Source organism: Mobula hypostoma, chromosome 11, assembly GCF_963921235.1.
Source record: "Mobula hypostoma chromosome 11, sMobHyp1.1, whole genome shotgun sequence".
Lineage (NCBI taxonomy): Eukaryota > Metazoa > Chordata > Chondrichthyes > Myliobatiformes > Myliobatidae > Mobula > Mobula hypostoma.
In genome coordinates, this window is record NC_086107.1 from 18688561 (window position 1) to 18706753 (window position 18193).

Consider the following 18193-nt stretch of genomic DNA (forward strand, 5'->3'; position numbering starts at 1 on the left):
CATGGTGGAGATGGTTAACTTCTGCAGCCTCTTTTGATCCTGCACTTATGGAGTCTTCAAACTAGGCAGTGATGCAGCTATCAACATGCTCTCCACAGTACATCTGAAGAAATTTTTGAGTCTCTGGTAACATATCAGATCTCCTCAAACTCCTAATGAAGTATGCCCACCAGTGTGACTTCCTCATGACGACATCAATGCGTTGGCCCAGAATAGATCCTCATGAGATGTTAACACCCAGGAACTTGAAGTTGCTCAACCTTTCTACTGCTGACCCCTCAATGAAGACTAGTGTGTGTTTTCCTGACTTCCCTTTCCTGAAGTCCACAATCAATTCCTCGATATTGCTGATACTGAGTGTGAGGTCATTAATATTACTCAACAAAGAATATTCCTGAGGAACAGAGTGAACAAATTAATTTTTTTAACAGTGGTTTTAAATTTCATGGTCACCATTATTAATACTAGCTTACATTTCAAAACTTAAGTAATTAATTGGATTTAAATTCCCCACTGCTATAGCTTCAAACATATATTGTGATATTTGTCCATTAATTTAAGTATTGTGCTGTTGTTTGACCACCTACAACATCCCTTTTTGTCTGGGGTTTCATGAGGTTGATATGAAAGAGAGTCTGATCTTGTGTCAAAGAAAGCCTTTTATCTTCCTTCATGCTTGTCAACATCAAAAGCTAATTGTTCGAAGATTATACTTGAAATAAGGTAACCACCAAGACACCCAGAAGATTGATTGAATTTGAAGTGCACAAGTTAGGATGTGCTGTCAAGATCCTGAGGGATTCATCACTGCAGTAAACCAAATATCCACTTGATACAGTTAAAGATCCAATGCCTGGATTGTAGATTTCACTTTGTTTTTTTTTGGCATGCTAATCACGTGCTTGGGTGGTGGGGTGGAGATAAGTTTCTACCGAAAGAGGTGGAAGGCGTTCCTTCCCTCCACTACCATGCCGATCAGGTCACCCTTGGGTAAGATGTAGCACATGCTTAGACCCCCCCCCCCAGCCCCAATCGGGGTCACGTGAAGCCATGAGAGTAGGTGGGGCTGGGGTCACCCGTCCTGTAAAGACGTTGCTCAGAATAAGGCAATGGTAAACAACTTCTACAGAAAAATTTGCCAAGATCATAAGACCATGATCACCCATGTCATACAACACGGCACATAATGATGATGAATCACGTGTGGTGCTACTGCTTAAAGCTTACCTTCATCTTTTCATTCCTCTGCTAGAATTTCTCTCTGCTGCTTAGATCAGGTGGGCAGGACAGTACTGTGAGTTCTGCTTCACAACCCCAGGGACCAGGGTTCGACCCTGACCTTAGGTACTGCCTGTGTGGAGCTTGTATCTTCTTCGTTGTGATCACATTATTTCCCTCCCTCCCCGCCCCATGGAGATTGATGGCCATGTGAAAGAAAGTAATTTGCATAAGGAGAGGGGAATAGAAGGAGAACAGGATCAAAGGAATTGCTCCACTGGGAGGGAGTGTGGAATTGATGGGCTGAATAGCTTCCTTTATCAAAATAAGGAGTCAAACCTTTTGCTGATGACTTGTTGGAGTTCACTTTGGCCCAACATAAAAGTGACTATTATTCATTTTCACCTCTCTGCTCCGGGTGTTTGGTAATTCCAACAATTTTGAGAAACACTGGGATGAGCTGGACGAACAAAGATCCACTTCTAACAATCCCTTCCACACATTTACAGTGGAAACAGTTTTCCATTAGATCTATGGTATTCTTCATGTTTCTCCAGCATGGAGCAGCAGGGCACGTGTCTTAATTTGCTTGTAATTCTCATTGGATAAACTGCATGAACCATTAAATACTGTTACCATTTTCTCATGGGTATCTCTTCTCTCTAACTCAGAATGGAGCCATTGAGTGCAGGCGAGTATCATGCCCTCCTCTAAACTGCCCTGCAGATTTTCGGCCAGTATATAGACCGGGCAAATGCTGCAAAGAATGTCGACGTAAGTAAAGAAACTACTGGGGCATAATTCTTAATTTGTGCATTTCATTGCAGTTTATACAACAAACTAATAAAATTGGAACATAACATTATCGTTAGATTTGAGCAACATTGGTCACATGACTTCCATTGAAGCCTATGGAGATAATTTTGCAGGGCATAGAATAGAACATGGATCTTATGCTCTTGCATTATCTTAATTTCCCTCCTACTCCTTGCCTTCAATTCAGATTCACTTATTAATGTACATCAAAACATACAGTGGAGTGCATCATTTGCATTGACAACCAGCACTTAAGGATGTGACAGGGGCAGCCCACAAATGTGCCACACATTCAGTCCATGATGTTCAGCAGCACAAAGCAGAACACAACAGCCAACACATAAGCATCAGTAAAACACGACCCTTTCCCCCCTCCCACTAAGTCAGCCACTCAAATACACCGAGACAGACCGCCAACCCAAGGACAGGCATCCAGTCAATTCGCAGGCTCGTAATGGATTGTAAGTTGGTCTCTAACCATACACCTGGGATCTCTGAGGATCATGCATTCTCCTTGCCATCCGTTCTGGGTGTGCAACAGCATTTGTATTGTACACTTGATCTGAGCGGTTGAATTTCTGAAGTACAGTATGAGGCACAGGCAGATAAGATAAAACTTTATTTATCCGGAAGGAAATTATTGTTGTAAGGTTGTTCAGACAGAAATATCTACTTTAAAATACAAGATATAAGTGTTGAAGTACAAGAAAATAGAAAATGTGCATTAAAAATTCATAGTGTAAAATACAGATGTGCAATGAAACCATATATTTGTATACCTAAGGAGGAGGAATTGTAGAGTTTTATAGCCACAGAGAGAAAGGATCTCCTGTGGCGTTCAGTGGTACACCTCAGTGGAATCAGTCTGTCTCCTCTGTTTGTCCAGTATATCATGGAGGGTGGTGAGAAGGATTGTCCGTAATGCTCCATAGCTTCTGCAGCATTCTCCAAGTTACCCAATATACTGAAGTGACTAAGATCATTATTTCGTAGCAGTATAGAAGACCTACACCACAATACAGGCCCTTCAACCCACAATGCTGTGCCAAACATGTACTTACTTTTGAAATTACCTAGGGTTAACCATAGCCTTCTATTTTTTTAAGCTCCATGTACCTATCCAGGAGTCTCTTAAAAGACCCTGTGGTATCCACCTCCACCACCATCACCAGCAGCCCATTCCATGCACACACCACTCTCTGCGTAAAAAAACTTAACCCTGACATCTCCTCCGTACCTACTTCCAAGGACCTTAAAACTGTGCCCTCTCATGCTAACCATTTCAGCCCTGGGAAAAAACCTCTGACTATCCACAGGATCAATGCCTCTCATCATCTTATACACCTATATCAGGTCACGTTTCATCCTCTGTCACTCTAAGGAGAAAAGACTGAGTTCACTCAACCTATTCTCATAAGGCATGCTTCCCAATCCAGGCAACATCCTTGTAAATCTCCTCTGCACCCTTTCTATAGTTTCCACATTCTTCCTGCAGTGAGGTGACCAGAAATAAGCACAGTACTCCAAGTGGGGTCTGACCAAGGTCCTGTATAGCTGCAACATTACCTCTCAGCTCTTGAACTCAATCCCATGGTTGATGAAGGCCAATGCACTGTATGCTTTCTTAACCACAGGGTCAACCTGCGCAGCAGCTCTGAGTGTGGTATGGACACGGACCCCAAGATCTCTCTGATCCTTCACACTGCCAAGAGTTTTACCATTAATACTATATTCTGCCATCATATTTGACCTACCAAAATTAATCACCTCACACTTTTCTGGGTTGAACTCCATCTGCCACTCCTCAGCCTAGTTTTGTATCCTACTGATGTCCCGCTGTAAACTCTGACAGCCCTCCACACTATCCACAACACCCCCAAACTTTGTGTCATCAGCAAATTTACTAACCTATCCTTCCACATCCTCATCCAGGTCATTTATAAAATTCACGAAGAGAAGGGGTCCCAGAACAGATCCCTGAGGCACGCCACTGGTCACCAACCTCCATGCAGAATATGACACGTCTACAAACACTCTTTGCCTTCTGCGGTCAAGCCAATTCTGGATCCACAAAGCAAAGTCCCCTTGGATGCCATGCCTCCTTACTTTCTCAATAAGCCTTGCATGGAGTACCTTATCAAATGCCTTGCTGAAATCCATATACACTACATCTACTGCTGTACCTTCATTAATGTGTTTAGTCACATCCTCAAAAAATTCAATCAGGCTCGCACGGCACGACCTGCCTTTTACAAAGCCATGCTGACTATTCCTAATCATATTATGTCTCTCCAAATGTTCATAAATCCTGCCTCTCAGGATCTTTTCCATCAATTTACCAACCACTGAAGAGAGACTCACTGGTCTATAATTTCCTGGGCTACATCTACTCCCTTTCTCGAATAAGGGAACAACATCTGTAACTCTCTAATCCTCCGGAACCTCTCCTGTCCCCATTGATGATGCAAAGTAATTGCCAGAGGATCAGCAATCTCCTCCCTCGCCTCCCACAGTAGCCTGAGGTACATCTCCTCCGGTCCCTGTGACTTATCCACCTTAATGCTTTCCAAAAGCTCCAGCACATCCTCTTCCTTAATTGCTATATGCTCAAGCTTTTCAGTCCGCTGTAAGATATCCCTACAATTGCCAAGTCCTTTTCCGTAGTGAATACTAAGCAAGGTATTCATTAAGTACCTCCACTATCCCCTCTGGTTCCATACACAGTTTTCCACTGTCATACTGGGTTGGTCCTATTTCAACCCGAACCTTATAAAAATATTGACCACTAAATTTACTATGTGTGTGACTGCACATCAACATGATGGTGGTGTTGATGATAATGTAGAAGGTTGTTGGAGTTCACAATAAAACACTTAAAGAATGCAGAGCTGGGCTGAGAAATGTCAGATAGAGTTGAAAGAGTGGTACACTTGGAAGGAGGTCAAATTTGAAGACAGTGTATAGGGTTACTGGCAGGATTCTTAGCAGTGTGAGGAAGAGAGGGTTCCTGGAATCCACATCTAAAGATCCCTCAAAGATGCTGGGCAAGTTGATAGGGTTAAGAAGGTGTTGTCCTTTAGTCAGTGAATTGGTTTCAAGAGCTGTGAGGTAATGTAGCAGTTCAATCAAACTCTGGTTAGACCACGTGGAGTAATGCGTTCAGTTCTGGTCATCTCATTATAGGAAGGATGTGGAAGCGTTAGAGAAGGTAGAGAAGAGATTTACTAGGATACCACTTGGATTAGAAAGCATGCCTTATAAAGAAAGATTCAGTGAGCTGGCACTTTTCTCTTTGGAGTAATGGGTGTCTTGATAGAGGAGTATAAAATGATAAGAGGCATAGATGGAGTGGACAGCCAGCAAGAAGGTATAATTTTAAGGTGATTGCAGGAAAGATGAGGTGGAAAGATCAGAGGTAAGATTTTTATACCAAGTGTGGTAGGTATGTGGAACACGCTGCCAGGGTGGTGGTAGAGGAAGATACATTAGGGGCATTTGAGAAACTCTTGGATAGGCATATGGATGAATGAAAAATGGAGGGCCTTGTGGGAGGGAAGCATTAAATTGACCTTGGAATAGGTTAAAAGGTCGGCACAATATTGTGGGTCGAAGAGCCTGTACTATACTGCACTGTTCTATGTTCTATGGTCTTTCATTATTCCCACTTATTTATACTGGTGTTTTCAAGATTCAGCAGATGATAATGGATGTATATATTGACCTGACGTGCTAACCAAGCAAATGTAAGGTAACTGAGTGAGAGAAGATTCCACAAGCATGAAGGCATGTTGTACATGAAGTGAATGGGTGGAACTTGTGAGAACAGGAAATGGTCATGCTGTGAAAGTGGCAAGATGGCTCACCCAAAAGATAAAGAAAACCTGATGGGAAAGTGAATGACAGTTGGAGAGTTTAATGCTGATAGGATCAGGGCATTGAGCTTCATTGGATAGGATTTTCAAGAAAGAGATCACAGCAGCATTTGGGATTAAGCTACAGGCTGGGTTAAATTAAATAGAGTTACTCCTACCTTCATAACTCTGGAGATGGTAGCAGAAGTAGAAAGCAGCTCTAATGGGAGGCTTCAACTAGTGCAACAGGTAGTGTCATGTGCTTGCCTGTATGCATGCACCCTGACAGATGCTGGCAATCTTGAGCAACACACACAAGGTGCTCGAGGAACTCAAGATCATGTACCGCTTAGGGAGGGGAATAAACAGTCGACCTTTCAGGCCAAGACCTTTTGTCTAGAAAGGAAAGGACAGAAGCCAGAATTAGAAGGTGGTGCAGGGGATCACAAGCTGGCAGGTGATAGGGGATTTGGGCGAGTGGGGGAGGTGTGGGAGTGTAGATCAAGTAAAAGGCTGGGAGGTGATAGATGGAAGAGGTAAAGGGCTGAAGAAGAAAGAACACTGCCATGATGAGGCCTTACTCAAGCTGGAGGTGTGAGGTGATAGATGGAAGAGGTAAAGGGCTGAAGAAGAAAGAACACTGCCATGATGAGGCCTTACTCAAGCTGGAGGAGCCACACCTCGTATTCCATGCCTGAGGACATGATCATCAATTTCTCTAAACTTCCAGTTTGCCCCCTACCTTTCTGTCTTTTACCATTCCCCATTTTAGTAACCCTCTCACTCCTTGTCTTCTCATTTGCCCATCGCCTCCCTCTGGTTCTGTTCCTTCTTCCCTTTCCTCCATGGTCTACTTCCCTCTCCACTGCTGCTTCTTGTCCCTTCAGGTGGTCAGTTACAACTGAGATGTCTGGGATCAGCTTGTAGGGGGAAATGAATCGCCACCATTCTCTGTCCTGGGGACTGTGGACATGACATCATTGGAAGTACTGAAAGAGGAAGGGGATGACTTTTAGATGGATCAGGGAATTGAAGACTCTGGAAAACTGGCTCAGGAGACAAGGCCTGGGACAAATCAAATATGTTTACGCTGAATGGACAGCAGGCCTGAGGGATCGAGTAGCCTATTCCTACTCCTATTTACTGATGCTGTGCAGTTAGAAGAAAGGCGAGAATACCATATCACAAGAAAACAAGACATTAGGTTGATTAACAATTAGGGTAAAAGACAAATATAAAATAATGTCAAGAAAAAATTTCTAACAATATATGACAAAATGCTTTTAGAATAGATACTAAAACTGCTAGGGACTAACATACAGTTAAAGAGGAGATTAAGTAATATAGATTGGTAGGTTAGTTTCCTCCCAAATTAGAAAACTAATTTACATAACCTCCAGCAGCACTGAGAACTAGTTCAAGGATTTTGACCAAATAAAGCAAGATGGACCAAAGGAAGTGAAAAATCAATAATTGCCCCAGGGTAGTTGAGCTTAAAGGGAAGCAGGGTATGTAACTGAATGAGAAAAATTGTGTTTGCCAGAAGGATGTGATAAAACAGGGTGGGAAGATGCTTGTGCAGAGTATGAATTTTTTACTGTTTAAAATTCAAGCGAATGCCACGTCTGCAAAACAGGTGATTTTTGTTTAGAGGCAGTGGCTGTGATTTTCATGAAACATCTGAAAAGGGCATTAAGTTAGTGTATAGGTCTGCATAGCACTTTACTGTGTCAGTCACCCGGGCTCACTGCCTACCACTGTCTGTAAGGAGTTTGAATGTTCTCCCCGTGACTGTGTGGGTTTACTCCGGTGGAGGAACCCCACATCGTCACATCGGGGTTTAGCAGGTTAATTGGACAGGTGGGTGTGGGCTCTTTGGACTGAAAGGGCCTGTAACTGTGCTGTTTCTTTACATTATAATTAAATCTGGCAACGTTCCAACAGACTGGAAATAAGAAATTTCTTGATATTGGATAGGATGAAAGGAGAAATCCAATCAATCAATTGCGGACTTGGCAACCTGCCCTCACTAAGTAAAAATAGAGCCCAGAAGATTGCTTTTCCTGGGCCACATTTATCCCTTAAAGTCAGACTTTGAGGAAATTTGTGAGGTTGGGAAAAGGCGATGCCACATAAACTTAACTCATCTATTTCAATCAACCTTTTTCAATTTCACAAACTTTAAATACCACCTCAGAAACAGAGTTCATAAGCAGTCCCTGTTCTTAGATCAATACAAAATATATCAACTACTTTCACAAACTTGCAATTATAGTTTCACCTGTATATGTGAACACGTACAGAGGAGACCATATATTGTGGCTGTTTAGAAACATAGAAAACCTACTGCGTAATACAGGCCTTTTGGCCCACAAAGCTGTGCGAACAAGAACTTACTTTAGAAATTACCTCAGGTTACCCATAGTCTCTATTTTTCTACGCTCCATGTAACTATCCAGGAGTCTCTTAAAAGACCCTGTTGTATCCACCTCCACCACCACCATCGCCGGCAGCCCATTCCACGTATACACCACTCTGTGTGTAAAAAAAAAAAAAAACTTACCCCTGACATCTCCTCTGTACCTACTTCCAAGCACCTCTCATGTTAGCCATTTCAGCCCTGGGAAAAAGCCTCTGACTATCCACATGATCAATTCCTCTCATCGTCTTATACACCTCTGTCAGGTCACTTCTCATCCTCTTTCGCTCCAAGGAGTAAAAGCCAAGTTCACTCAACCTATTCCCATAAGGCATGCTCACCATTCCAGGCAATATCCTTGTAAATCTCCTCTTCACCCTTTCTATAGTTTCCACATCCTTTCTGTAGTGAGGCGACCAGAACTGAGCACAGTACTCCAAATGGGGTCTGACCAGAGTTCTATATAGCTGCAACATTACCTCTCGGCTCTTGAACTCAATCCCATGGTTGATGAAGACCAATGCACCTTATGCCTTCTTAACCACAGAGTCAACCTGCACAGCAGCTTTGAGTGGCCTGTGGACTTGATCCTCAAGATCCCTCTGATCCTCCACACTGCCAAGAGTCTTGCCATTAATACTATATTCTGCCATCATATTTGACCTACCAAAATGAACCACCTCACACTTATCTGGGTTGAACTCCATCTGCCACTTCTCAGTCCAGTTTTGCATCCTATCGATGTCCCACTGTAACCTTTGACAGTCATCCACACTATCCACAACACCCCCAACCTTTGTGTCATCAGCAAATTTACTAACACATCCCTCCATTTCCTCATCCAAGTCATTTATAAAAATCAGAAACAGAAGGGCTCTTCCAAAGAGTTGTGTTTCTCTCTATTTATACAATTTTTCTACCATATCCTACAAAAATATTTAATCAACAGTACTAACAGTACTAAATTTCTCCTTAACATGGAATCTGATGTCGAATGGAGATCTAATGACCTTTGTCCCACATGGTCTCATCTGTAGGTATAGCAGTATGATCACTTATAGTTGAATGTCATTGTGGGTTGGGTGCGATTGCAGCAAGATTTGAATGACTCACTAGAAGGTGTTCCAATTGACTGAGTTAAACTTGAGAAAAAATACATCCCTTTGGCTTTGTATAATAAAGATCTCAGTTGGATATGGGAAGAGAAGGGTTAATTGACTTTAATTTCCTTTCTAAGTTCCATCTGTTGTGTGGTTTTATTAGATTAAAAAAAACTATAAAATGATTGCTTTCCAAGTGCCATCATTCTAAGAGCAAAGGAAATGCTGTACCCTACCCCATAAGTAGATTTATTCCATTTTAATATATCCACTGGTGTGAAGCAATTGCATTTTATTGTAACATAGCCAATCTCTTTGCATTATATACTCCATTCCCTTTAAATGAGCTACAATATTTAGTGTGATCACTCCATTTGAAAGAGTGGTAACTGTAGATAAAATTAAGTATTGAAGTAGGTAAATGTAACAGGATGGAACATCCCAGCATGTTTCCTATAGATCTAGTTACTTTCATAAGCAGCATTTTCAATATCATGCTGAGATGCACAACTTTCATTATTAAATGTATTGCTTACATTAAAAACTGCCATCATATCAATGGTACAATTTTCTGGTAGGAATTTGATGCATTGAGCATTGTGTGTTCCTTTTGTCTTCTGTGGATATATTGAGGGCAGTTAGAGAGCAAGATGATGGCTACATCACTTTGAAGAATCTAGCAGTAGGCAGGAGGGAGCACCAAAATGGAACTTTATAGGAAGATCATAAACTTCTGTCCTTCCACTCAACTCTCCTTTATTGTAAATCTATCGATTTTAATGAAACTGCACAGGAATTGAATCAGCTTCTGAATGAATGTGCTTTCATGTGAATGGCTGTATCAATCCTATGTCCATTAACTACCATGAAATTTTTCTGCAGTTCTGCTTTCAGAGCTATGGCACAGGTATTAAAAAAATGTGACCCAGAGGACTTTGCATTGTCATGTCCTTCGTTGATTGTTTCTTCTTGCCCTCAAAGTCATTATGTAACACCTAAATCTGATACAACTGCACTTTGTCTGTAATCCAGCCTTACAGCAATACAAGCCATTGTGGTATTTGTTATATGTTTTACTGTCTTTGGAACTTGTAAAAGATTAGAACTTTGGTTCCATTTTCTAAATTGAAATCTTAATTGTAGGTTATTTAGAACAGAACTGAATCCTCCTTTTGGTCTTATTGTTTCTTCAAAATTTCCTACATGGAAATAGTTGCTTCTGATTCAACATAAAGAGCCCTGCTGTGGAAATCATTATTTTCCCATGTTAAGATTGTTTTCAACAGATGCACTGTAAATCCATGTTCTAAGACGATTCATGTATTTCATCTTCTGTAACATTTTCAATTAAACAACTCAAGAAAGAAAGATGGAATTAAAAATGGGGAAATTTTCTTGAACAATCATTAATACCATGTTCTTAAAACCAGAAGACATAGGACCAGGATTAGGCCATTTGGCCTATTGCATCTGCTCTGCCATTTCATCATGGCTGATCCATTACCCCTCTCACTCTCATTGGCATGCCTTCTTTCCTTGACCTTTGATGTCCATACTGATTAAGAACCAATCAACCTCTATTTTAAATCTTTCCGATGATTTAGATCCACATCTGTCTGTGGCAAAGAATTCCACAGATTCACCACCCTCTGGGAAAAGAAATCCTTCCATCTCTGTTCTAAAGGGATGTCCTTGTTTTCTAATGCTGTGCCCTCTGGTTCTAGACTCATCTACTATAACAAATATCCTCTTCGTGTCCATTCTATCTAAGCCTTTCAATATTCTATAGGTTTCAATGAGATTCTTCCCCCTGCCCCTCGCCCCACCCCCATTCTTCTAAACTTCAGCAGCATCTGCCCCATCGAGTCTGCTTTGCCATTCAATCATGGCTGATCCTTTTTCTCTCCTCCTCAACCGCAGTTCCCGGCCTTCTTCCCGTAACATTTGATGCCATGTCCAATCAAGAACCTATCAATCTCTGCCTTAAATTTGAGGACATAAGTTGAGAGTTAAAGTGCAAAAGTTTAGGGGTAACATGAGGGGGAACTTCTTTACTCAGAGTGTAGTACCTGTGTGGAACGAGCTTCCAGCAGAAGTGGTTGAGGCAGGTCCGATGCTGTCATTTAAAGTTAAATTGGATAGCTATATGAACAGGAAAGGAATGGAGGGTTATGGGCTGAGTGCGCGTCGATGGGACTAGGTGAGAGTAAGCGCTCGGCACGGACTAGAAGGGCCAAGGTGGCCTTTTCCGTGCTGTAATTGTTATATGGTTATAAGTACAGGCCCAGAGCCATCAAATTCCTTAGTGCTCAACAGAGCAACACAAAAAAATAAAGTAAGTTCAAGACTGTGAAACATTGACTCCTGAGGGGAGGGGAAGAAAAACCTTTTGTCAAAATAATTTTCTGCATAAATTGCTTTCATCTTCCTACTGAATCAATTAATCTCTTTTCTTTTCAGAAATGTACATCTCAATGTACTTATTAAGTTCAATGATGCTTTGATCATTTACTCGAAGAGTTCGAATAATAGCTGGCATATGGGCACAGTGGTGGTGTAGCGATCAATTGGACGGTACTCCAGCTCAGGGTGTTCCGGAGTATGGAGTTCAATTCTGGTGCCATTCTGTAAGCAGTCTCCGTACTCGTGAAGCGCAAGGGTTTTCTCCAGGTCCTCTAGTTTCCTCCCATAGTCCAAAGCTATAGCGGGTAGATTAGTTGGTCATTGTAATTTGTCTTGTGATTAGGTTAGAGTTAATGTGATTTGTCAGGGTTTGTTGGGATGCCATGACTCAAAGAGTTGGAAGGACCAACTCCACGCTCTATTGCCAAATAAATACATACATATATCTGTTGACACCTACCTTTCAGTCCCCAGGAAAGAGAGAAGTTCCAGGGTTTCCAATTAAGATTTACATAGTGTTAAATCTTATTGTCTGCAATATTTAAAATTGATAGGAATGATTTTATTATTCCTGCAAAACTAAATCATCAGACAGTGTATTTTAAAATAATGAGCCATATTAAAAATAGTATTGGAAGTAAATTGAAAGCAATGCCAGTCAGATTCAAAGCAGGTAGTACAGTTATAGCAGGTAGGTCAAAAGAATCAAAATATCTGAGAGTCTTTAACATGGGGGATGCCAACAAACTGAGGGACCTTCACAAAAGGGTTCTTCCATTGTTAGAGATGTTTTTCAATGAATGCATAGCTTAATCAAGTATCAAGTTTTTTTATGCAGTTACAAATATAACTCTTCAGATCAGCACATGATTTTCAAATTGCAAGATTTGACACTTTTACCAGCATAAACCAAAGTATATCTGGTGTCATTTTGAACTTGGTGATCTTTCTGCCTTCCTCTCTGTCAGTTAAGTGACCAAAGTGGGAATAAGAGGGTGCTGGTTACCTCCTGGAATTTGTCTAACAACCCTTTATTCGTACACAAATCTTGGCAGTGTAGGAAGCATTACCATGCAACTCTCCCTCATCTGACAATAAAGGGCAACCCAGCAGCGTGATTTGGCTAACCAGTTATTTGTTTCCAGAGTCCGCAATACTGGTTGTTTTGTTTATTACTCTTGTCATGGTTGAAACTGGATGTTTTCAAAATATCTGGAGCCAGTTGTGATATAGATACTTAGTAGATTGGGTGAATCATTGATGGAGGTCAACTGAATGCATTTAGAAGCTCCAAAGAAGCTTCATGTAATGATTTTCTGTAGTCTTGGGCTACTATTTGTGATCTCAGATCAATTTGGTATTTGTAGGACAGAACAATGAAAGAATGTTTGCTTAGATGCTGTCTTCACAGAAGTCTTAGATAATTGGATCAGCACATTATACTGATACTAAAATTCATTCTGTTAACTTCAATGGAATGAATATCAGAGGCAGAGTACGATGTGATGGCTAATTGTAACATACTCAATAGTACTGATGCAAATGAATTTCCAGGCAGTTTGGCTCAACAAGCCTGTTAGATTGAAAAGACAGTGAGAAATATAACATGTGATGGGTTTTGACAAAATTACTTTAGCTTTTAAGGTGAACCATCAAATAAAAAAGTCCCAATCGAAGCTGAGAGGTGTGCACAATGTCATTTACTAATGGTGGCCAAATTTGATTGCATACCTAGCATTTCAATGGTCCCAAAAGTGCAAAAGACTGTTTTCAATTAATTCTTTGGTCAATTTACCTGCCTTGTTTCCACGGCCTTCTGTCCTGTGTGTGATAAATCATATATTTTTCTCTTATAGTTAATTTGTATTGCAGGTAGAAGTCTGTAAATGTGGATACTATTTTTGAGGGTGATGTCTTCTAATCTAATTAGAGACGTCCTCGTCTTTATATTTTTGCTTAATTTTTATTGTGCTTGAGAATAACCTTCATTTTCTGACAATTTGCATGTCCCAAGTGTGTGCTTAGGCTTCTAAATTTAGAGGTATGGGTCTGTGTCTGGGAGGGGTGGAGTACTTCATCATTTGGTGTTGAGGGTGAACTTGCATGTACTTTTGTAATGCCATGGATATCTCTGAAACAATTATTTGATGGGCAAAGTGCAGAGGTGCTCGTGCTACTTGTATTGCCTTGTGCCTTTTCGAAATTTGGTAAGCTTTTAAAAATAACACATTGACGATTTTGGTGTCTGTAATACTTCAATAGAAAATCTGAACATGCTTGCAAAGTGTAAGCCTTAAGCTGACATCAAATGGAAAAGTTGGCTTTAGATGGAAATTAAAACCACACATGTAAAGATAAATGCTGGTGGGAAGATCAACAGATGCTTAACTGAAATTTAGGCCTTGCCTTTGTATGAGAATGGAATAGTAATTCCATAAGATATAGGAGCAGAATTGGGCCATTTAGCCCATTGAGTCTAATCTGCTGATCCACTTCCCTCTCAACCCCATTCTTCCGCCTTCTCCTTGTAATCTTTCACACCCTGACTCATCAAGAACCTGTCAACCTCTGCCTTAAGTACACCCGATGACCTGGCTTGCACAGTTGCCTGTGGCAATGATTTCTACAGATTCACCATCCTTTAGGTAAAGAAATTCCTCCTCATCTCCATTCTAAATGGACATCCGTCTATTCTGAGGCTGTGCCCTCTGGTTCTAGACTCCCCTATTAAAGGTGACATCCTTTCCACATCCACTCCATCCAGGCCTTTCAACATTCGATAGTTTCAATGACATCCATCTTCGTTCTTCTAAATTTCAGTGACTAAAGGCCTACAGACATTAATTGATCCTCATATGATAAGCCTTTCATTCCTGGAATCATTCTTACAAATACCCTCTGAACCCTCTCCAATGTCAATACTTCTGTTCTTACAAAGGGGGAGGGAGGGAACATCAACTCAGACCATGAGAGGCTTGCGTCGGGCATTTTCATGCCTTACAAGGTGCAGATTGGAAGTCTGTGTGGGGGCACCACTCCTCGCACAGACACTAGAGCAATGTGTGGTTAAATGTCTTGCTCAAGGACACAAACATGCTGCCACAGCTGAGGCTCGAACTATCGACCTTCAGACCACTAGACGAATGCCTTAACCACTTGGCCACGTGCCCGACACTAAGAAAAGAGCCCACAACTACTGACAATACTCCAAGTGAGGCCTTGCCAGTGCCTTTATAAAGCCTCTGCATTACTTCCTTGCTTTTATATTCTAGTTCTCTTAAAATGACTTGCTTTCTTCACCACTAGCTTAGCTTGCAAATGTATGTTTAAGGAATCCTGCACAAGGACTCCCAAGTCGCTTTGCATTTCTGATTTTTGAATTTTCTCCAAGTTTAGAAAATAGACTTTGCTTTTATTCATTCTACCAGATGCCATGACCATACACCTTCCTGACACTATATTTCATCTGCAATTTCCTTGCCCATTCTTTTCATCCTGTTAAGTCCTTCTGCAGCCTCCCTGCTTCCGCAACACTATCTGCCCCACCACCTGTCCTCATATCATCTGAAAACTTAACCAGCCTATGCTCTATCCATGCTAGTATCTTTCTGTAACACTATCAACTCTTATCTTGTTAAGAAACCTCATCTGTGGCACCTTGTCAAGGACCTACTGAAAATCCAAGTACATAGCATCCACTGATACTCCTTTGTTTATCCTGCTGGTTATTTACTCAAAGAATTCCAACAGTTTTGTCAGGCAAGCTTTTCCCTTCAGAAAAGCATGCTGACACTGGCCTATTTTGTCATGTGTCTCCAAGTACAACAAAACCACATCATTAACAATTGACTCCACCATCTTCCCAACCACTGAGGTCAGACTAACTAGCTTATAATTTCCTTTCTTGTGCCTCCATCCCTTCTTGAAGAGTGGAATGGCATTTTCAATTATCCAGCCCTCTAAAACCACGCCAGAGTGTATTGATTCTTGAAAGATAATTTCTAATGCTTCCACAGTCTATTCTTTCAGAACCCTGGGGTGGAGTCCGTCTGGTCTAGGTGACGTATCTATCGTCAGACTTTTCAGTTTCCCAAGCACCTTCTCCCTAGTAAAAGCAACTGCACTCATTTCTTCCCCCTGACACTCTAAAACGTCTGGCATACTGCTAGTGTCTTCTGCAGAGAAGACTGAATCAAAATAATTATCCAGTTTGTCTGCTCTTTCCTCATCCCCCATTAGTGCCTCTCCAGCATCATTTTCCAGCACTTCAACATCTACTCTAGCCTTTCTTTTGTTCTTGATATATCTGGAAAAAAATGGTATCTTCTTTGATATTGTTGGCTAGCTTACCTTCACATTTCATCTTTATCCCCCTTATGGCTTTTTTAGTTGCCTTCTGTTGGTTTTGAAAAATTTCCCAGTCCTCTAATTTCCTACTAATTTTTGCTCTATCTTATGCCTTCTCTTTTGCTTTTATGTTAGCTTTGACATCCCTTGTCAGCCACAGTAGTGTCATCCTGCCTTTAGAATACTACTACTTTGGGGCATATCTATCCTGCCATCATCCCTGCTAGTGTTTCTTCTAATCAATTTTGGCTATCTCTTCTCTCATGCCTCTTTAATTCTCTTTGCTTGACTATAATACTGGTATATCTGACTTTAGCTTCTCCCTCTCAAATTACAGGGTGAACTCCATCACATTCTGATCACTGACTCCTTGTGTTCCTTTACCTTAAGGTCCCTAATCAAATCTGGTTCATTATATAACACCCAGTCCGGAATAGCTGATTCCCTAGTGGGCTCAATCACAACTGCTCTAAAAGCCATCTTAAAGCTATTTCTAAAAATTCCCTCACTTGGAATCCAGCACCAACCCGACTTTCCCAATCTACCTACCTGTTGAAATTCCCCCATGACTTACTATAACTTGACCTTTTGACATGCCTTTCCATCTCCCATTGTAATATTAGCCCACATCTTGACTACTATTTAGAGGTAGGGGTGTGTGTGTGTGTGTGTGTGTGTGTATATATATATCGTAGTTTCTTAACTCACCCAGAACACCTTCCGACCCTATGTCACCTCTTTCTAAGGATTTGATTTAATTTTTTATCTAACAGAGCCACACCACCCCATCTGCCTACCTGCCTGCCCTTTTGATACAATGTTTATCCTTGGATGTTAAGCTCCCAATTATAATTTTCTTCCAGTCATGACTCAGTGATGCTCTCAACGTCATTCCTGCCCATCTCTAACTGTGCTACAAGATCATCTACCTTATTCTGTAAACTGTGTGCTTTCAATTATAACACCTTAAGTCTTGTATCTGTCATCCTTTTCCATTTTGATCCTCTTTTACACTTTAACTTATCCCACTGAATACAATTTTGCCCAATTATCTGCCAGTCCTTCCTGATAGTCTCATTGCACACTTCCTCTGCTTTTAAAGCAACAGTCCTATCCTCAGCAATATCATTCTGGACTCCATCCCCCTGCCAAATCAGTTTAAACCTTCTCCAACAGCTCTAGCCAACCTGCCTACAAGGATATTCCCTCCCCCCTCCCCCCTCGGGTTCAGGTGTAACCCGTCCCTTTTGCAGAGGTCATACCTTCCTCAGGAGAGATCCCAATGATCCAGAAGTCTGAAGCTCCGCCCCCTGCACCAGTTTGTCAGTCGAGCATTCATCTGCCAAATCACCCTATTCTTGTGCTCACAGGTGCAAGGCACAGCCAGCAATCCAGAGATTAGTACCCTGAGTGTCCTGCTTTTCAGCTTTCTACCTCACTCCCAAATTTCTCCCTTCAGTGCCTTCTCGCTTTTCTTATCTGTGTCACTGTTGCCAAAATGTACCAAGACTTCTGGCTGCTTAACCTCCCGTTTAGAATGTCAAGGACTCAGTCCGCGATATCCTTGACCCTGGCACCTGGGAGGTAGCAGATCATCTACATATCCACAGGTTCTCATGTCTACTCTTCTGACTATGGAATCCCCTATCACTACTGCCATCTTCTTCTCTCCTCTTCCATTCTGAGCCACAGCGGCAGACTCAGTGCCAGAGAGCTGGCTGCTTTGCCTCCTCCAACCAGCAACATCCAACCCCCCTTCCCCCCCCCCCCAGCTCCGGTAGGCCGTCCCCCTCAGCGGTGTCCAAAATAGTACACATATTCTTGAGGGGAATGGCTACACAGCCATTCTGTGCTGGCTGCCTATTTCCCTTCCCTCTCCTGACAGCCTCCTGCAACTTGCGAGCTGCAGGGATCTCCTTAGTCTCCCATATGAGCGAAAGGTCATTGAGCTGCAGCCCCAGTTCTTTAACGTTCTCTGAAGAGCTCAGCTTGGTACACCTGGTGCGGCTATGCCTGTCTGGGAGACTGGAGGTCTCCCA

At 41.7% G+C, this 18193-nt stretch overlaps 1 protein-coding gene across 8 annotated transcripts in view; it reads left to right on the forward strand.

The window, feature by feature from the left end:
• The window catches only part of LOC134353612 (protein kinase C-binding protein NELL1-like), a 1036586-nt gene that overhangs the window by 226394 nt on the left and 791999 nt on the right, over nucleotides 1–18193 (forward strand). For all 8 annotated transcript variants that reach the window (XM_063061731.1, XM_063061736.1, XM_063061735.1 and 5 more), the window contains exon 9: nucleotides 1890–1992. In XM_063061731.1, the coding sequence (XP_062917801.1) occupies nucleotides 1890–1992 (103 nt within the window). The remainder of the gene's footprint in view (nucleotides 1–1889; nucleotides 1993–18193) is intronic.